The 22,598-nt window shown below is 41.0% G+C and overlaps 1 protein-coding gene across 5 annotated transcripts in view; it reads right to left on the bottom strand.

Annotated features, from left to right (window-relative positions):
• clcn2c (chloride channel 2c) overlaps positions 1-22,598 on the bottom strand; it is a 160,136-nt gene that overhangs the window by 94,259 nt on the left and 43,279 nt on the right. For all 5 annotated transcript variants that reach the window (XM_019270105.2, XM_019270106.2, XM_019270108.2 and 2 more), the window contains exon 2: positions 14,728-14,878. In XM_019270105.2, coding sequence (XP_019125650.1) covers positions 14,728-14,878 — 151 coding nt within the window. The remainder of the gene's footprint in view (positions 1-14,727; positions 14,879-22,598) is intronic.

Raw genomic sequence — 22,598 nt, 5'->3', positions numbered from 1 at the left:
AGTCAAGTGATATCTGCAATTTAAACACACTAATATGATCAAAAAGTATATGATGGAAAGATGAAAAGTTTTCATCTGGAAACAGACTTGCAAGGTATGGAAAGATGTGAGTGTGTGTGTCTGTTTGAGTGTGTGTGTGTGTGTGTGTGTGTGTGTGGATTGGCTCTGGGGTTTGATGATTAGAGAGTAATAACTCAGAACATGGGGCTCATATGGATGAGGAAAGAGAGAGGGATACACCAACACACACACACACACACACACACACACACACACACACACTTCAAATTATACCCAGTGGAGGAGAGGAGGTGGAGGAGGTGATGGATGGCAGACAGAGAAGAAAGTGAAGAGAGCTGAGTGGTAAGAAAGGGTGGAGAGGTAAAAGAAGAGATGAATGGTCACTGGAGTGGATGAGATAGAGGAGAGGAAACAGGAAAGAAGATTAGGAGGAGATGAGGGGGAAGAGGAAAAAAAGAAAAAAGAAATGAAAGGACGATAAAGAGAAGACATATATGATCAGGGGGTAACAGAAAAGGAGAAAATAAGAGAGGAAAAGGAAAAGGAGTATAACAGGAAGGAGGGACAGAAAGGAAGGAAAGGGAAGGAGGCATAGGAAGAAGGAAACCAGAGAGCAAAAAAAGATCAAGCAAAATCCAAACAGACATTAAAAAAAGCTGCAAAGTAACCAAGAAAAGTAGGACGGCGAATGCACCATGGCCTCTGGTGTTTAATAACCATCGATTTAAGAGTGAGGGGAGCCGGCTGTAAAATCCACATGTTGATACCACAATCCAAACACATAAAAATTAATGACGGCATTAATATAGCTTTGGCCTGCACAGTAACAGCTGCAGTAAACACTGTCAACACCTCATACGGCTTATTGATTTATACATCTGCACTCCAAAACTGTGGCGCCTCTGGACTAATTCACCTAAAACTGCAGTTAATTAGGAAATAAATCTGCTTTTACTGCGTCTATCCACGAGTCAGTGTTATATGTTAAGTTTGATCCATATGCGGAAATGATTCAGAGGCATGAATCAATGTTGTTTTCTCTTTATTTTAACTGATTTGTATTCTCGCTATGATATTAGTAGGAAGTAAACTTTTAATGTATTACTTCCTCTCTTTACTAGTTTATTATATTGCTACAAGAATGACCCACCCTCCTCTGAAGACCCTGAGTTCCCCCTGCTCTCCTTCCATTCTTCAACCTTCACCGTCTACTCTACAGTACTGTAGGTGGAGAGAAACTCAACCCCAGTGCAGAATCACTCTTTAAAAGTGCTCCCTGCAGATTCCGAAACTTGATGACTTTGGCAACCCTGCAATCTCTCAGCTACGGTATCAGTGCTGGAATAGTCAGATTGCCGCTTCTCCTTTCGCTGTCAAGGGAAGACAAGCATGTCCAGAGGAGAGGTCATGTGTAAGTGTCATCATGGAAACTGAATAATGAACCAAGAGGAGGTATCCATCAGTTAAACTACACCCTGTCTGTGCATACTACCCCTCAGGGATGCCCTTTAGTTAACTTTTGTGAAGGTTTATTGATGCATGGTTTCACCCTGTATGGAAGCAAATATTTCAGTCAAAACTAAAGACAAATAAATGCAGAATTTATTCAGTTCCAAGATCTAATATAATGATCTTCTGTCTCTTTGTGTTGAGTTACACTTAGCTGACCACTGTTGGTGTTTCTAAAAACTACTGTTGATGATTTAGAAGTACTGCAATCTGTAACAACAGCTGAGACCAAATTAGCCATTGCGTCAAATTAACTGCAGGGTTGTACAGCGACGTGGGGGTGTGCAGGGGGTGTTTATTTGTGCTGAAGGTAACAGCTGTGAAACAATCAGGAAATAACTCTTTTTTTTCTCAGGTTCACTGGCTTTCCAAGCAGAAGGACACAACTAGGAGAGCATCATAGTTTAGTCCATGACCTCCACCTGGACTGTGCCAGGTTTCCAAATATTTCAGACTGACCGTAGAGCCAGATTGGCCACTACAGTGTGACGGTCGGTTGGGCCCAATTTGGTCTGAATCAGGAGTTGACTTAGTGAGTTGACTATACAGCTTTTGTCCGTTTTTTTCCTTCTGTCTGAACTACGGCAGAGATTTTTCCAACTAATATATAAGAAATAGTTACTGAAAAACAGTTGGGTTTTGTTGTAGATGGGAATCCAAAGACAAACTCAAAATTTCTAATTATATGAAAGAAAATATATGACAAAGAAGCAAGGCTTCACATTTGAGAGGCAGAAACCAGTCAATAGTTCCATTTCTGCTTGATAAGTGACTTCATTAATCAAAGTAAATAAAAAAAAAGCTGTTGTACAGTAATCCTACTAATTTCCTGCAAAGGATAAATGGACTGAAAGCAGACCACAGACTGTGAAAAAAATCACCCTCAGTACAGTTGTCATGAATGGGGAAATTAGCTATAGAGACCAAAACTGTTTTTTGTACCAGGCTGTAAACATGTTTATTTCTGCTGTGAAGTTGGACATTTGAACATGGGGACTTATGGAGACTGACTCATTCTGTAGCCAGATTCAAGTGGCCATGTGAGGAACTGCAGCCACAGGGGCAAAAAATATTAACATTGACATGAGAACAGGACCTTAAGATTAAATGTTAATTACTAAGTTAAAAAGTTTCAGTTCAAAAAAAGTAAAAAAAAAAAAAACAAAGTCTGGCTTTTAAATAAATAAAGAATTAAACATCACCAAATAAATCACAATCAGTGTCTGTCATGTGTCTTCTTCAGCTGCCTGAAACCCACACTGATGGGACTCAATGTCTCTGCTTGGCAGTGTTTCCACTCTGGCTGTAAGTTGGAATGACTCTAATTTAGACATTTGGCACCCTGAGACAGGTGTATGGACATTAAATATGATGTCACCGTCTTAATGCTCCCAGCTAGTGTCGCTACAGGTGCCATCTTGGCTCAACCTGCTGCTCCTGAGATGACAAAATCAATGTAAGCCAACACGGTGGCTAGTGACCATTCACTCTGCTGACACACACATTGGACAAGCGCCACAACCTCCATAGTAAATGCAATGAACAACGGAAGACCAGGATCACTCACACACACACACACACACACACACACACACACACACACACACACACAATCTGCTCGAGTGGCACTGAATCAAATATTGATCAGTGGCCTAAGTCTCCTTGGTTACTTGATATATTAAAGTGAAAGTTCTCTCAGTCTCTGTGCACACACACACACACCATCAACCACACAAACAGCAATTTAACACAATGTGTGTGTGTCTTATTTGTGTTACTTCCTTGACTTGGCTGGCAGCTGAATGTGAATGACGTCTGTACACCCCCACAATGCGTCAGCATGGTGTCCAAGACACACACACACGCTCACGTATATATTTAAAAAGCGTGTGTCTGTCTGTGTTTTTTAGTGAGTGCGTGTAAATGGTGGAACAGCGAGTGTTCTTCAATCATTTACCAGGCTAATGTTGCCCATTCACTGATGATTTGGGAAATGCAGTGCATGCTGAAGTGAAGTGTGTCATAAAGCATAATCCAATCATGCTCCGGTCTGCAGTACATTATCTTCATCACAGCAATAATTTAAAACTTTTAAGAGCTTCAAGTGGCCACAAGTAGAAGTCCTCAAGAGGTTTTTGCACTTAGATCATTAGAATGTCAGTGGGTGTTTCTACGTACATGTGTGCGGGTAATTCACATTTAGTGTCTTCATTGTGAAGCACATGTAGAAATCTCTGACTTTTCTGGGTTCAGTCCTGGAGTTCAGAGGTCGTGCCTTGTATTTTTTGGGGGTTCTAAAGATTAAGATTAAACAGGAAGTAGAATGTTGCCATCAAGCAGCAACTTCTGTGTCTGTGAAGTTAAACTGAAACAAGAGTTCCCAAAAAGTCAGTCTCCGTAAGTCCCCATGTAAAAATGTCCAACTTCACAGCAGAAATAAAAACAACAACAACAAACAAAAAAACTGTTTTGGTCTCTAGTTATTTTCCCGTTTATGACAACTGTACTGAGTGTGAATTTCTATAGAACTCATCTGTTTAAATTATATTAGGGCTTAAATTTCTGAGTAATTAACAGCGTTGCAGCTCTGATTGACAGATGGCTTGTTTTAACTGCCAAGCTTTATTCAGCCCGCCTTAACGATCCACGTTCTTGCCAATTTTTAGATTAGCCAGGAAGAGGCAGAGTCAGGACTGACAAGATGGTGACAAACAGAATTGCCACACTGAGCTTCATGGCTCTTTAGAAGCCTCTGGGTGACGTCACTGAGACTGCGTCCATTATTTTATACCGTCTATGGAGGCCATGGTGTCACGACAAGCATAGACATTATAGACAGACAGACAGACAGACATCATGGAGACATTTATTCACACGGGACATCACTTGATATCCTCGTGAAGTCTGTGTTGATTAAAACACTACAATACCCAGGGACACTGTGACATTTGTAGATCCAAAAAGTGAATACAATTTCACCTAAAGGACTTATTTGGGAACTCTGTGCGCTCCATCACACAAAGGTTAATTAAGAATCTAAGTTATCGTTGTTTGCAGTCTTAAAGATTGCTTACTTTAAAACCCAACAGACACAGAGCAACATTTGCAATTATTTAGTATCTTTTTAGCTTCTTTTTGGTCTCAACCTCTTTAGAGATGTATGATAATTCTCTGAGTGTTTGTCTCTATTAGCAACATCTTTCACATAACACAAAGTGATATGATCTGTATTTAATATAAAACATATTGATTTGTGGATCTTCAACGGCGTTTCTACCTTCAGCGAGGTTCAATCTATGTATTGTGAGGAAGGTGTAAACAAACTGGAAAGCCATTATTGCTATATGCCAGTAACAGCACCTTGGGTTGATTTGTGTGTTTATTTCAGTTTATAGAGAACGATGCAACCAGCAGGATAGTTCTGTGGGCGTGTGTGACCACTAAGACCATTGATGAAGAAACATAAAGGGACACAAGTGAGTCTTTTAACTGTCGGCCTTCACCTCAAACACCCAACAACTCCAACTGACAACAGCATTAAGACTGCCTGAGAGACGAGAAATCGCAGTCTTTCTTCCGTCTTTTTATCCACCTCCTAATCTCTTTATATAATCACTTAATTCCCCCTCAATTTCTGATGGTTTATTAAGCATTCTTGTTTACTAGAGAGGTGGAATTTGGATTTTTATCTTTGAGTGCTGTTGATTTTTCTCTCCAATAAAAAGGTAATTTTTAATTCCTAATGTTTTGCTAATCCTCCCTAAACTGTTGTGACAACACGTCAGAAGGAATTACTGTAGAAGGCTGGAAACACACACATGTGCAATCACACACCTGCAGGTGTACTAATATGCACTCACACACACACACACACACACACACACACACACACACACACACACACACACACACACACACACACACTCGCACACACACACACTCGCACACACAGGTGTGCACAAAATACATGAAGCTGCACCCCATGCAGGTCACCAAAGTGGCAACATGGAAAGTGTCATTGGTTAACGAGTAGCAAAGTGTATGTGTGTCTGTGTGTGTTTGTGTGTACATGTGTGTCCCGTGACAAATGTGTCCCGGACCTGACGTCAGCCTATCAGGTGCTTTTTCTGCTCTGCCATTTCAATCCAGTTTTTATGCCGCTAACAGACGGGATCAGTGGATGAATAAGGACATGAGGATGATGGGAGAAAAAGGTGACAGAGAGGAAGGAAGGAAGGAAGGAGAAATGAAAAAAGAGGAGGGGAGAGGAGACAACAGAGGAAAAAAAAGAAACAGAAAAGAAGATAAGAGCATGTGAGCAACTGTTGGTCGCTAGGCGCCTGCCGGTCACCATAGCAACATGCGGAGGCCATGCTGAGCTCCCGCTGACATCACACCTGTTGAAGCAAAATGCTGTGTATATGTGTGTGTGTGTGTGTGTGTGTGTGTGTGTGTGTGCGAAAAAGAGTATGTCTTGGAACCAATTAAATGACATAGCAGTGCAGGTGGACAGAGAAACAGGGACAGAGGAGGGGGAGAAAAAAAGAAAAAGAGACAGCTGTGTATACTTCATCACCTCATGGACACAGCAGCTTACACTGTGTGTGTGTGTGTGTGTGTGTGTGTGTGTGTGTATGTCTTCTGGGACGATGGGAGCCCATGACATCAGCAGTGAGACTCTATGACAGCAGCCTGAAGCCTGACTGTTACCACACACACACACACACACACACACACACACACACACACACACACGGTTACACAAGCATGACGCTCCCACTTCTTTCCCCACAGAAACGGAGACAAAGAATGATTGAGATGGAGGGATAAAAATAGATATTTCATTATCTGGATGTTGCTCCTTGTTTCTCTTTTGTTACGAGACAAAAACATCTTTCGCTTTATTCTTTTTGGACAAAATCAATGGAAAAAAACGTCAAATTCAACGCAGGGAAGAGAGGAAAAGAAAAAAAAGAGCGTTGATGTAAATTTGCTTTGGCAACTTCCATCAGATCAAGTCACATGAGCGGATAAATAAAGCTTGACTGGGATTTCAGTGGTTACCTTCCACCACTGCACTGTGTGTGTGTGCGTGTGTGTGTGTGTGTGTGTGTGTGTGTGTGTGTGTGTGTGTGTGTGTTAGGCCAAGTTCGTCTTGTCAGCTGAATATTTTATGTCCCTTCTCATGGCTGAGCTCTTTTAACAGAATTCGTTATGCCGAGCACACACACAAACACACACACACACACACACACACACACAGTAATGTGATCACACTGGTTGTGTGATCCTTACCTTTTAACCCCGCCTGGTGTGGGGATTCGATTTAAAATGGTCACTCTCAAATAAGACGCAGTATCTTTAAGCCATCAACCTTTAGAGCACGATAACACACGAGGGAAATTCAATTGTTTCACCTGTTATGACCGAACAGAATGTAATTAATGCGGCAGCCGCATGAGGAAATGATATTAAAAGGTTAACCTCAACCATGATATTTACATTAAATGTGAAACAGTGAAGACTACTAGGTGGGTTATGGAAGAATATACTAATATTTGTGTGTCAAATTGATGCACCGTGAACAGGAAGGCTGAGGAGATGCTCCCTGATGTCCGGAGATCACACACACACACACACACACACACACACACACACACACAGGAAGAGAGGACTGCCAGGATCACACTCCCTCTCTGAGGTCCCTGTCTTACTTCCTACCCGCACACTTCCCGTCGGAGTCCTCCGGAACGTGACGCTGTGAAAGCTCAATCCTGCAGCCTACTGGCCGGCTCACGCAACAACAAGCTTTCCCATAGGACCGTACCGGCTGGTTGAACAGCCAACAGTCAGTGAAAACACCGTCTGTTCATCCTTGTGGCACTTGTTTTCCAGTTTATGGTCTCCAAATGAAGGCGACCCCATCCGGCTTAGCAGCATTAAGTTGCCAGTTTCCGCTCTGAGGCCAGAATGTTTTACTCTTTTATGAGCAACCATGTAAGATGTTTAAAACACTGATATACAGAAGTCATTCACTGAAAAGACCCCCCCCCAACTTTCACTGGCATTAATGTACAGAAGAGTGAACACACAGTGATGGAAAGTAACTATACATGTATTCAAGTATTGTACTTCAGTACAGCTCTGAACCTGTACTTTACTTGAATATCTTTTTTTTTTTTAACTTTCATTTGTTTTAGTTACTTTAGTTACTTGTTACTTTACAGATTCTGCTTTCTCGTCTTGCTGGTTCTCATGGATTGGTCGAGCCAGCTGCTGTTCTCCTGATGAGGTCCACTACAAGTATTATCATGATTACTACCTTTAGTCATTTAGTCTTTAGTCCATGAAAGGTCATAGTTATCATTATTTTATTGAAGCTGTGTATCTGTTGATGTATCAACCCTCCTCAGTCTCAGTAAATAACCTGGTCTATATGGAAAGTGTCATGAGATAACTTTTGAGTTGTGACCTCTTATCATGTTTCAGATGTCTAAGAGTTGTCAGCAGGTCCAGACACATTTCCCCCTAAACGTTGGTGGTTTAAACTAGAGCCAGAGGCCTGAAGAAGTAAAAACTTCCAATATTTTCAAGTCCAAAATATGAATCTAGATTAGTGCAGGAGAAATGTGTTCTGTTCTGTGTGTTCTCCTTCCCCAATAATCATCTTATGGCCCCACAGATTCAACTTGTGAGCCTTCTAAAGCATGACTTACTGGACTAAACTACCTCACTGCAGAATGAGTACTTTTACTTTGATACTTTTAATACATTTAGCTCAAGATCTGAGTACTGCCATTGAAGACAGGTGACCTGACGCAGCGGCTCCCAGCATTTCTGCCCAAAGTGCATCATGAAGAGTGGACATTTTTACTACAGACATATTTAGCAGCAGCACCACTCTACAAATAGCAACTGGTCACTGACTCAGTTCGTCTGTTCAAACCACTCTGTTGTGGCTGGGTGAAAGAAGCAATGTTGCAGATGCCAACACAAATAAACTGCTCTTTCAACACGGCCCGTCACAGCAGGGAGTCCTGTATGTATAAAAAGCAAAGCTCTTCATATAACTGAGAAAACAACAAAGACTGGAGCACTCAGCTCCCTGTGGCATTTACATTCTTAAGATTCCTCTACAGATCACCTCCAACTGGATTCATCTCCATCCAGTTTTCCTAATCACAACACGGGACTACATGAACATGAACTACAACCTGACATAATTTCAGCTCGATCTGATTACTCTGTGCTCTATTTACACAGCTGGAAATTCGTCAATGAATCATTAGGTCTATAAAATGTAAAAAGAAATAGTGAAGAATGTCCAACCCAGTTTCTCAAAAACAAAAAGATGATGCCTTCAAATGTCCCAAAGATATTCAGTTTAATATGATGTAAAACTCAACTCAACATCAACTCTTTTCTATCTAACATGCAGCAAAAAACAGATCAAGCATAAGATATCATTAGATCATAGCAATCACAATCACTAAAGCATTTTGTCCTGAAGACACCTGAACAGTTAATCTTTGGTACAAAGTGCACCAGCTAATAGGTAGAAAACTGCAGGTGAAGCAGCTTCATGAAATGACCTCAAGGATCACCAGACCTCCATGAATGTCTATTTTTTAAAATCATGATTCAGAACAAGTCATTCTGATTGTTTGATCTTGAGCAAACGTACAGTTCCATACAAAAAAGATCCCGTCAGCTTTTCCACAGCGATGGAAAGGGCAAAGGTGCCTCTGCTGATGATGCACGGCTGAGCTCTGCCTCATAAGGAAATGATAGATGGAAGGTGGAGTATGGCTGTAGGGATGGAACCAGTCAAGCCTTAAAAGTCACCATTTAAAAGCCAGAAATTAAATGTATAAATTCTAAAAGGTGGTATATTGGGCTCCAGGTTCAGGAGCAGGATTGCAGTTGATAATACTGTTTTTCCCTGATGTCCTATGACTTACGGTTCTTTAAATTGAATTGGCCATAGAGTCAGTTTCTTCTTTTCGTTTTTTTCTATGTTGCTACATAAGTCATTTTAGATGTATAAAGAGCTTTTAAATACAACAACATGCCTATTGTCTCTTGTCATTGGGTCAGTTGTAGTGCCAGTTTACCGGGCACCGCAGAGGGCAATTTAAAGTTTGAATTAGGCACACTGGTAGCACATTTGTACTCAATACTGCACTATGCCTTTGATAAAACGTCCTAGAATATGAGGGTGAAACGCAACAATACCAAGCTAAACTAAATCTGTTCTTTCTGTTGTTTTTCTCTATGACTGCATTTAGCTACTAACTGATTTATGTTGAATAACAAATAACCAAGGTGGATTTGATCATCAAGTTGGATTCTGGTGTCAACTTAATTTAGACTAAATGTATAGCTACTTTATTTTGGCTTAGTATGGCAGTATTTTCCTTGATTTACCACAAATATCCAAATATAATGTGACGTTTATGCAGCAATATTTTTCAGCTACTACACTTCAAAACTGTTTCTTTCATCGACAAAATGAGCCACAACTGCAAACGTTTTGTGTCATAAACTCGTCAAAATCACACCAACTGTTCTCCGTCAGTTCCTATGGTGCTAATGTTCACACCACGTCCTAAAAACCATGTTGTCATACTAATATTTGACACGTGTTAAAGCTTGTGACTGAAACATATCCGTCTGTTACACTGCCGGTCATAATTACACACTCCCTGATAGTCGAGCCGCTCTGCTGTCATTACATTTTGCCATGAACAATGCCTGAAGCTGCTGAGACCGCCTGGCTGTTGGTGGAGCCATACCAGCATACATCAAACATGCACACAAACACACACACACACACACACACCCTGTTAACACACAGTTAAAATGATAACAGCTCCCACTGAGCCTGGCCATACAGATGATAGGCTGGAGATTCTGCTGCTGGCTGCAACATTTAGCATCATTAAACACGTGAAAAAGGAAGATGTGTGTGTTTGTCTCTGCGAGTGTGTGCATAAAATATAAATAATACAAGAGTATGAGTGAGCAATAAATAATAAAGAGATTGTGCCGATATAAGCAAGGGGATACTGTGTATTTATGTGTGTGTAAGTGAGAGTGAGGGTACCTCCCCGTCTCCCACAGGAGCTGCAGTCATAACCCACAGCAGCAATGAAGAAGAATGTTGTGTGTGTGTGTGTGTGTGTGTCACCATATATATTTTCAGCCAGTCGCCTCTTGTTTTATGCCTTTGCCTCACTCTGCTGTGTGCGTTTGCCTTTTTCAAAGAGAGAAGTGTGTATGCGAGCGTGTGTGTGTGTGTGGCTGCGGTGCAATCCAGATGAAATCTCTCCTGCTGGAAGCTACCTGCTGAGGGACAAAATCAATTCAATTGCTGGAATTTTGGTGTCCTGAACCTTACAAAGAGGAGGAGGAGGAGGAGGAGATGGATAGCTGACTCATCAGCCAGCAGTGAAACAACAGCAGAACTCATCACCAAGATGAGAGCAGAGGACACACACACACTTACAGATCTGCAGGATTTAGGACAGAAAGGGCATCTATGAGAGATTACTGCTGGCTGCATTGAGAACTTGTAAACAGCAGAGGGCGCTCCATCTACACAGAACAGGCAGCTGCACAGAGAAACATGTTACTGGCATGCTCAACGGCACTTCAGCAGTGGCTTGACTCACTTTGGTGTTCTCCATTTACTTCTCGATGTTGAATGATCAGATTAGAAAAGATTCACCCAGCATCTTGTGACAGGGACTAATATGACTTGTGTTTTTAGGTCTTGTCTTGTGCTTTAACACCTCTGTGTGGCAGTTTTCAAAACACTTAAGGGTGTCCTTAACATCAATTTGCAAATCTTTCTTATGGTTGCTATATTTGGTATTGGAAATGTCATAAATAGCAACCAAGCAGATTACTTTCACTGCAGAACAGAACACAGAAAAATCCCCCCTGCTAATTCCCCTGCCTTCAGCTTGAGCCTTGTCACAGGATGTCATGATATCCTTTAAAGCACAGCCTCACAATTTTTCACAACAGGTCAGGTGCCCATATTTATACTGAACAAATGCACTTATAATATTATAGGTTGGGGACAAAAGCCAGAGTTCTTATTCTATGTAAAAATACATACTATATTTGAACCTTTTGGTGTTCTCATTTCAGACACGTGAGGATAAAATTATGAAGCTTTCCTTTAAGAAGATGAAACATACGAGAAGAATCAAGTCAGTTAGTTTTTGTCAACATGGGAACCCTTCTCAATTTGCTCAAGTTAAAGGACCTGTGCGTAGGGTTTAGTGGCATCTATCTCTAGTGGCTGTCGCTGCTGACTGCAACTGCCTCGCCTCACCTTCTCCTTCCCAATATGAAGGAGAAACTACGGTGGCCGTGATATCTAGAGTCATCGCTTCGTCTGTTCTACCGTAGAAACATGTCAGACTCCATGGAAGAGTACACATAAGGACATAAGGCTCATTTTAAGGTTAACAAAAACATATGAATGATTCTTATGAATGAAAACATAGTTATGAATATTCCATTTCTGCCATAGTCTGACAGACTGGACATTTGAGGCCTTCATGAATCTGGTTGAATCTATCCTAGACCAATCCAAAACTCCAAACAACCCCTGCATGCTGTAGGCTGCTCTATGACACTGCTGCTACCCACGCATGAACTGACTTCCTTTTTTTCTTTTAGTTACTGCAGTACATAACGGGACTGTGATTTACTGTGGTATTACACTAGTGATTTTATTTAACCAAGTTTGAATGCACGCCCTGTGGAGAATGGGAAGTTCTGTTCTTCTTCTTAAAAGGTCCAGTGTGTAGGATTTAGTGGCACCTAGTGGTGAAGATGCAGATTGCAATCAAAAGAATACTCCACCATGCCTCACCCTCTCCTTCTAAGCTTGTAAGAAAGACTCTGATATTGATATATTGACAATATATGAAAAGTCTATATCTAGATCAGTGTTTGGTTTGTCTGTTAAGGGCTACTGTAGAAAAATGGTGGTTCAACATGGCGGACTCTGTGAAAGAGGACCCGCTCTCACTGTAGATATAAAGAGACAACAAAAACACAATTCTTATTTTTAGGTGATTAAACACTGATGGAAACATACTAATACATATTGTATCCCATTGCTGTAAATAAATACTAAATCTTACACACTGGACCTTTAACGTCTCACTCCTGTCTTTTGCTGACATTTTCCTTGTACTTCTTTTTATTCCATGTGTTCTTCTTTCTTATTAAAAACCTGGCACCTTTGAGCTGCAAAGACAAGCAGGCTAGTTATCTTTCATCATTGCAGCGCCACCCCATCAGATTTTTCTTATTTTCAAATTTCAACCGACACTGACTCAAGTGACTTCACACAGTTTTCTATGGAGTCAGATAAATCATAACAACTTCTTCTTTCTTTTTTTTTAAGTAGGCAGTAGAACTCCAAGACGTGTAAACCAGTGTTGGGGAGAAAATTGGTTCTCCTTTAAAAGAGAAAAGGGAACTGAGACTATAAAACCCAAGATGCATTCTGTTTCAATTTGCTCTATTCTATTAATAAAACAGGGAAAAGAGAAGAGGTGTGACACAGAGACAAAAAGACGCACTAAAAAACAAGAAAGAGACGAAGAGACAAAGCCAGTGCGGTGGTGTAGGTATCTTTTGTCAAGTCCAAACAGGTCACCAAGTCAGACAGTGTTAATCTTCCACATGCATCACAATGACATTCCTTACTTGGAGTTTGATCCTGTTATCTGTCCAATACACAATATTATGTAACCGCATTACAATCTCACACACACACACACACACACACACACACACACACACACACACTTGGGGGAATGAATCCACCCATGTACTGTATCTGAACGCTGGATTCATTCACAAAGCACAGGATTGTTGTGGTGACGATTGTTCCACGCTGCAGCATTTCTTCTCTTTGCCTCTTTGCCCCACTGCTCAACATGATCAATGCTCTCCCAAAGGAACAAGCAGCAAGGCAAGAAGTCCATTTTAGACCAGCAAAGTGCCTTTGGTATTACATTTCCAACACAAAGGTAATGTTCAAACGGTGTTCCTCCCTTGGGGCAGTGATGCTTCAGATGGTTTGTGCTGATATATGGCACGTATACTGTTGCTATTGCTTTTAATGGGGCTGATATAATGTGCTATCTAATCCTAAATACGTGCTATCTAATCCTAAATACGAGCAGTGTAGCTGTGATGTAAATTTACTGAATGACTTTTCCAAACTGCAGTCAACACCAATGATTTCCGTTCAGAAACGGACTAAAAACAAACATCAGTATTCCTGTGAATCTGACATTTCCAGACTTACTTCTAGACATGAACTCACCACCTTTTATCTGGAATTTCTGTCTTCAAAATTCCCTACAGCACTATTTCATACTGGACTCATCATGTGTTTAAGTCACATTACCCCTTGGATCGAGCTGTTAGAAGTGCTCCAGGGCACTTCAGTCCAATCAGTGCTCAGACTACAGTAAAATGTGATGTTCATGAGAAACGGTTCAGTGAAACACCGTTCATGACCTTTTTAGTAGCGCAGTGCTTTGGAAATACTGCAGACAAGTCAGGTGTATCATATATATGAGAAGATGTAAAGAAAACTGGGGGTAAAAACTGCATGTATGCTGATTTTATTTCAAGGGAATGAAGACAGTCTTAAATTTAAATGGCAGAAAAGGCTTGTTAATACATTTTCTTTCAAATTGAGGCTAGGATCAGCACCTCCACATGTGTCACTGACGCATAAAGTGGCATGGTGAGTACAATAGTGCTCTCGTGCTAAGAATTGAAGAAGTGTGTGAGTGCTCTTTATATAGCACATAACAAGAAAGCTTTAGGAATAAAGGGATTTTGATTAGGCAGTGAATATATTAACCAATACCCCAAAAATGTGAAGCTTTTCAGACCTTCTTACCTTCTTTTTATGCCCCATATAGAACTATGAAGAGTTCACATAGGAAAAGATAATTTACAAAATGGTTTTTGGAAGCTAAAATAGGCTCACCAGGTCTGAAAAATGTTCAGTTATATCTGCCTTCTGTTGTTGGTTTGCATCAATATTCATTCAATCCTGAGAAATCCCATCTTTCAGCTCCCAAACCTTGAAGACAACAGATATGCTTGTTATCAGTCTTAGCGTTGACCCTGTGGTACGAAACTTACTGCGACACTTGGCACAGCGTCCCTTGTCGTACTCCAGCAGGTCCAGGGTCCGGCTTCGATCGCTGACTGATCGCCTCTGCCCGCTCTCCCTCAGCCGAGCGGCCTCCTCTTTGGCGTACACCCCGAGCTCCTGGGTGTAGCGACCATACATCTGGAAACCGATAAAGTAAGAGCGTTAGTCAAAGTATTCAATACCAAAGAAACCTTTGAACAATCATATTAATGGTTCTGCATCAGAAACGGTGGGGATGTAGAGACTGGTGTGGTGGAGGGAGATAAACTAATGAAAATGATACAGTGCAATGCTGTTGACTAGCTGTATTTACTTTTGTTCAACCTTGTCATGACCTGGAGGACCTCTGGACCATCAGGCCCTTCACTGTCTAAAAAAAGGTCAGAGGTCAGCGGTGGGAGAATAGTGAAGAGCACAAAGGGTGGAGATACATCTGATTTGTCTTTTTGACTGTAAGGAAACACACACACACACACACACACACACACATACACAAACACAAAGATGCACACACTCTGTAATGAAGCCAATAACACTGGCTCCAAACTGGTCAAGCCTCAACCTTAACTATGACCCCATTAAAACAACCCACCCACACAAAACACACTTATCCCGAAACGACACACATACTCTTGAACACACACAAATACACACATACAAAAAAAAAAAAAAAGACGTCAAGTCAGCAGTACAAGAGACAGGAAGCGCCAAGTTTTGTACACCGCCCAGACACCAGCTCCCCCTCACTGCCCCATAATGCCTCTGGGTGGTGCACAGGAACAAGGGCACTAATGACTTCCTCTCGGCCACCCGTCATAACAGAGCGAGATATTTAAGCCCGCATCAACAGTTCAATCGCGGTCATCGCGGCTGATATCAGCAGCATGTGAGTTGCTGATGGTCAAGAGTTGGATATTAACAATAATAACAATCAAACATGACATTTTCCACACGCACAGGAAGCCTAAGGATCTGTTTCAGTACAGATTGCTTAGCACAGAGAAGACAAAGTCAAACCGATCAGATGGTCGCCCTACAGGAAGCCCATTACTGTAGCTTCTTTACCAACAAGTTCAGATTGTCTACAGACACATTTCTTTTCCTCATAGGTATAGATGAATATAATCTATGCCAGAATATGTCAGCCATTCTTAATTCATTTAATCAGCCCTGCAAACCTTCATGGATTACAGGCATTACTCTTCGAAGTCCAAACCCTGTGGTGCACAGTGAAGAGACACAGTACTGTACCCTCGTTCCTAAATGTGTAGTGCTAGACTATCCACCTTCATGCTCGTTGAGAGGGCCCAAAGAGTGTGTCAGACTACATTTACTGAACAGAACCAACACTGGAACAAATCTGCACTTTTTTCAAACGGAACACAGTCTGTCAGGCAACCTTTGAGCTGTAAGGATCCAGTATTGCTTTGTTGGTGCTGTTATTAATATTGTCTTGGTTGGTGGTGGTGTATCAGTGTTCTTGGTGGTGTGACCTAAATAATAAGTGTTATAATAATTGTGTTAACAATATTGTTGACTGGAAACAATCTAGATTTTCATTGATGAATGAAAAGGAGATAGATTTGCAGACTTTTTATTTAATTTGTGAATCCAAAACTTTTTTTCCTGCACACCTGGATCATCTTTCTTGGGCGCACACCTGCAGTGCTGGAGCCTGGAGCTAACTGCACACCTAAATTATACTTGCAAAATTACTTTGCAAAAACAACACACAGACACCAAAACAACAACCCAAGACCTTTGAGTCTTGGAAAGTTTAACCTGGTGTTGGCACTCGAGGAAAAATCTCAAAGTTCACAAAGAACATTGATGTGTGCACCAAACATGCACGGTAACCCATCCGACAGTTGTCAAAACATGTTATAAGCTAAACATGGATTCATATTTGGACTTACTATTGCCACATGAAAAAACTGTGTAGTACTTTCTCTCTACTCTCAGAACACATCAAATGACAACCAATCTCTAATTAAATCTTTAAGGATTTAAAAATGTGTTGTTCTTAATTGTATGCACTAAGGCAAAATCTATTTCCTATGCAAACAAAAGCTTTATTAAAACAGAATAATTACACTAGAATACTCACTAAAGTATGACTGAAACTAGACTAAAAAGTGTTTTTGACAAATAAGGATGAAGGGTGACTAAATATAACATCTCATATCTCATTTGGACTTCTGATTTCAGAACTAAGGTAAAGTCTAAAAATAGCTGACGCACAGCAGGTTAAGAACAATAGGACTCAACCTCAGCCTTTCCTTCACCCTTTGGATAGGGGACATGGAAATAATCAAATACAGCACATAATATTTGTCAAATAACAAAGTTCACAATGTGCATGAACAACACATAGTGGTATGACCTTGAAAAAATGCATAGTCGTTCCATATAACAATAATGGTACTTCCTTTTTCACTTTGAGCCTGGCTGTGTTTACACAGCAAAGAAAAAAGGTACATCACGATCTCTGGTTTGTCCTGCAAACCTCATGAATCTGGACATTTGATTAATAAAAGAGGCAGGCAGGTCTACATTTTTTAGAATAAGCCCCGGCTGAAAGAAAGTGTTTAGATATCACACACACACAATGCTGAGCTGTGAATGATGACAGAGATGCACTTGGCATCTTGTAAACACCGTCTGCCATGCACACAAACAGAAGGCCTGCTGGCTATTTTTAGACACACACACACACACACACACACACACACACACACACACACACACACACACACACACACACACACAGGTTTGTGTGAACCATAAAGCTCACTAGTTGACTAGTTACTGTTTCATTGAGGTCAACGATCATAGCAGGTTGTTGGATTTCAATTGAAGGAACTGTCAGTCAAAACAACGAGATCAAGGACGTTTATCTACATAAAAGGCAGGTACCGATTCACAGGAAGGATGGGTTCAAGTCAAACTGTCAGAATCCATGTTCAACAGGGCCTCATCAAAGCTTTGCTGAGAAAAGGTCGACTACTGCTGTTTCCAAAGACTGCAGCCCTGTGTTGTGTAAGTCTTGTCCATATCAAGCATGCCTGGTATTTGTAATGCTTTGCCAATTGAGTCACTAGGGTCAATAAAATTTCAGCCCTCTGTTATTGGTATCAGCACTAGTGTTGACTTTATTAAATGGATCAGGCATTGGCCAGGCATGACTGATCTACAATAAACAAGGTTTCTCAATGTCATTACAAAACAGTCTAGAACGATATATATAAAAATTGCACAAGCCTGGAGAGGGCTTGTTGCATGGTCTAAATCCCCAAATTCAGGGGTACCCAAACAATCTAGACTAACAACCCACATTATGCAGCTGCTAGCGAAGTTCGTGGAGGTGTAGAAGGAGGCAGGGTTTAAATTTCTGCCTCAAGCCCTTATTTACTCGTCACACTAACTACTAAACTGCTTCTGTCACTTTATGTCTATATAATTGAGTGCCACCATGAATACCTAAAAGGAGAGACTGTAAAATTGTGCACCATTATCCCAATTTATACAAATCATTCTCCAGCCATTCTGCTCTCGATGACAGCAGAATTTTCACCTCATCTTCCAATGTGCCCATTCACAACAAATATAAACATTTTTACTTTCAGACATGATCGGACAACACTTTGGACCTTGTTCGTTTGAAGCTTACCAAGGCCTTTAGAGTTAGTCTTGTGTTACCTTACAAGAACACTTCTGATCAGTTAAATTAGAAAAGGGAGAACAAAACTGGAAAATTATAAGAGGGTGTGTCAATGCCAAAGCCAGATAAGTGACCATCTGCCTTTCATAAGCTGGCCATGAGAAGGCTTCCTGAGGCCAACCACTGGATTTAAAATTCATTGCTATAACTGTGCATAATTTGAGCACTTCAGGTAATCTTTGGCCATAAAGAAGTGTGCTTTTGTTGATTGCAAACAGTGTACGTCCAACATTCGTTATGCATGTTCATTAATGCAAACTGTATATATTTGTATCAAACCACCTGTACTGTATATACAAAGATGACCATTTGACCTGAGGGAAGCACTGCTCAGTGGCAAGCACCTGAAACTAAAACTGCCTAACTCAGGCTTATCGAAGGATCTGTACTTGAAATAGGTAGCTTTACTGAACCAAGGAAGAGATGATAGACTTTTCAGAGTATGTCCAATATCAGTCAGGGAGTTATGAGTTGGTGCAAAGCTCTGAACTGAGAGCCGAAAATCAGGATTGGCCATTCCTTAGCAGATTTGATATTATTTAGATATTATTGATTATCAAGTCTGATTCCTATTGGATCCAGTTTCCTATTTATTCATGAATTAGGTAAGAACTGAAACAAATATATATAAAAAAACATATTTTGTAAGCAAAACCCTTCTTTATCCCCTCTCTCTTGCTATGCTCAAATTGGCTGCATGGCTTGTACTTGGGTTGAACACGCTATTATTAGATGATTCTTGGCCAGTGGCCTTGAACAAAACAAGTACAACTAAGGACTTCTGTGATGATTCTGCAAGAAATCATTAATGCATTTTGTTTATACTTTTTAGCACCAGCCCGACACCATGCACCATGCTGGCACCAGTGAAGTAGACCAAACCCCAGTAGGACCAAACGTCACTTTTAGATTAGCAGGGTCAAAGAGCTTTGAAAAGAATTGAAAGATGATGATTGATGAATCTCTGATCTTAAAAATGCAGAGCTGGTTCCAATTCAAACCCATATCCCAATACCAAACCATTTTCAGTAGGAAGGATTAATTGACTGACAAGCCTCAAAATACCTCTCCGGATACATGTAAAAGTCCAAAATGGGAACAGGGAAGGAATGAAGACAAACAGTGGGAAACGGAGGAAAAATCAAGAAGGGAAACATTTGGGGAACGATTTGGGGTTTCTGACATCAAATGCCAACCGCTGTTCTACCCAAGATGCTATTCTGCATGGCATTCTCAGCCACATTCATGATCGCCAACCCTAAGTTTTAATTAAGTAAGGAGACTTCAAACGCAACGGAAACCCAAAAGACCCGAAAACAAGAGGGCAGAAATAGGCCTTCTTAGATGCACCCCCTTGAAACTTGCATCTGACTAGAGGAAGAAAACAAACAGACCCATCCAGAACAAAGACATTACTGGTTGAAAGCCTATCATTATGTTGAGCATAGTCAGAAACGGGTGCTCGGCTGAGCCTGCCTGCCTGGGTTAATTGATCCCAGATGAACGGGTTGTCCTGGACTCATTGTCCTGGCTGCTGGGACAAGGGAGAGGGCAAGGGTGACGAACAACTCTAGCATCAATTTGAAGGGTATTCCTCACTGAAAGAACCAAGAGAAACTATGAAGCAAAAATGCTACTAGTGCCAAAGCCATGGGACATTTCCAACCAAGAATTCCACTTTAAACATTTAACGAGGAAGAAACAACACGGTTCAAAGACTAACTGACAAACCTGCAATTTAAAAAAAGGGACATTTTCGCCAAAGCGTGTCAAGGGTCAAGTGATCTTGTTTATTGATACTCTAAATAGATGAGATAACAGGTGAGATACAGGTGGAAGATAAGTCCCAGCTCTGTCCTTGACATGTTTATTCATGGAATAGAGTCCAGAAATTCTACAAAGGGTGAAACTGGGAATAAAAACAAACACTTGTTGAAGGTTGAATTGGACAGAGTAGAATAATCAAATTCCACTTAATCCATTTTGAAGTTTTGATAGATAAACCTATAGATGACATAAGAAGTAATGGGGAGGATAAATTTTGCAAGAATGTGAAATTTTCAGCAACACACCATATTTACTATCATGACTTGTGACATGACATGTTTTACAAACTCATGATGCCATAGAATTTTATCAACATATAGGGGAACATAAAATCCTTCAAGTACATACAGCAGAACTGAGGTCCTTTTAGACACAGATCAGTTTTGCAGGTGTTCTCTGGCCGTTTATGATCCTGAGCTTGGTACAAGGACAAAAGCAGCAAGGGCAATAAGTAAAAGGAAATCACGTTTTCTTGATAAGAAAAGCCCAGAGAGCAAGTAAGAAAAAAAGAAGACATGAACCAATCAAGGAGCTTAGCTGGAGCCGCACCTTCACCTGGTTTAGCCACTTTGAATGGTTAATGAGTGAACCAGCCCAGCTGGAGTTTAATCAGCCCAGCATGGTTACAATAAAAACACAGACACTCTGACACTCATTCCCTTACAGTAGTTGATGGTACTTAAAATGTCCTTAAAGTTGAAAACTGATACTTTTCTTTTTGACGTACCTCCTGAATTCTGAAAAATTAATCTGAATTCCCCTGTTTATGACCGTGTGATTTTCCATCTAACTCATCTGTTCATAAAGCATTCATACATGAATAATTAAGAGCTCTTTGACTGACAGGTGGGTACTGTTACAGGTGGCTTGTTTAAGCAACCAGGCGTCATTCAGCCCACCTCGGCTTCACCCACACTCCACGTCTTTGCCCATTTTTAGATTAGCCGGGAAGCAGCGGAGGCAGGATTGTCAAGATGGCGGCAGCCAGAGCCCCCAAACACTGAGCTTCATAACAACTCTTCAGAAAGCTGTGGGTGTCGTCACGGACACTAATACTCAATGTTTTGCACAGTCTGTGGATGATACAGGCAATTTGGTCAATGCACTAAAAACACTTAGTGGTCACACCAGCAGTTAACACAGCATTAAGTGTGTTAGAGCTGCCGATGTCTCGGCAGGTATAGAAATCTAAATAAAAGGTAGTTAGCCTACTTTCTAGTGTAATACAAACTTAACTCTGTTCCTCCTAATTGTAAAATATTAAAAGGTCAAAGTAAAATTGTTTTAAATGCAACCAGCGCAATGCGGACATGTCCGTCAGCCGTTGCCAATGGAAACCCCTCAATCTTAGAGAAACATGTTTAATAATGTTTATTCTGTTTTGAACAGTAGAAAGATGCACATAATAGCTGCTATGCCATTATGATTTAGAATGACTTACACAAACTTAAGCTAAACTGTCAAATAACAGTAGTGATGAAACTCACATACTTCGGTCAGAGATAGAAGAAACAACTTTAGGGTAAAGTAGTACAAAGGTTGGTGAAGTCACTTTTTTGCACAAAGGTAATGTGGGGCCACTGGAAAAAGAAAAGAACTGTGTGTGTGTGTGTGTGTCTGCATGTGTGCGTGTGTGCTGTGGTTCGATGCCAACAACACACAAGTCAGGCGTAGCCATAGTGAGAACCCCAAACGAGGGAACAAGTAGCTAATATATATAAGAGGAGGACTAGAGCCCTTATATTTCACACACACAGTCGACATGAATGCACACACACACGCAGCTGGCTACAGTCCAAATGGCCAACCCCAAATGACCAGGAGCCCCACAGGTTTGAGCTCAGCATGCCACTACTCACTTCAGCTAATGAGCTCCCTGGCAGGTGTGTGTGTGTGTGTGTGTGTGTGTGTGTGTGTGTGTGTGTGCGGAGAAAATGGAAAAAGAACATTGATTTTGATCACTCATGGATTCAGAGTGGTGCAGTGAAAAGAGACAAAGGCAGATAAGATGGAGCTCTCTCTTGGCGATCAACCTTCCTTTTAAAAACATTCATTCATACAATAACAGGTAGAGGAGGGAGTTCAGCACACACACCTTTTCCTGCTGTTTTTTATGTGTGTGTCAGCAGCACGCTTGTGTGGGAAGGAAGGAAGAGGAGAATTTGAAAGAATCATTGTGCAATTAATCTAGAGGAGGGACTGAAGGAAGAAAGGGTGAAGAGTGAGACTGTGTGGGACAGAGGAAGGAATTCGATGGTGTACATACTTTTTCAACCAACCGACCATAAAATAGTGGGAGAACGCGCTGCA

This window comes from Larimichthys crocea, chromosome VII, assembly GCF_000972845.2.
Source record: "Larimichthys crocea isolate SSNF chromosome VII, L_crocea_2.0, whole genome shotgun sequence".
In the NCBI taxonomy this organism is placed as follows: Eukaryota; Metazoa; Chordata; class Actinopteri; family Sciaenidae; genus Larimichthys; species Larimichthys crocea.
This window is presented reverse-complemented; position numbering and strand designations above follow the sequence as displayed.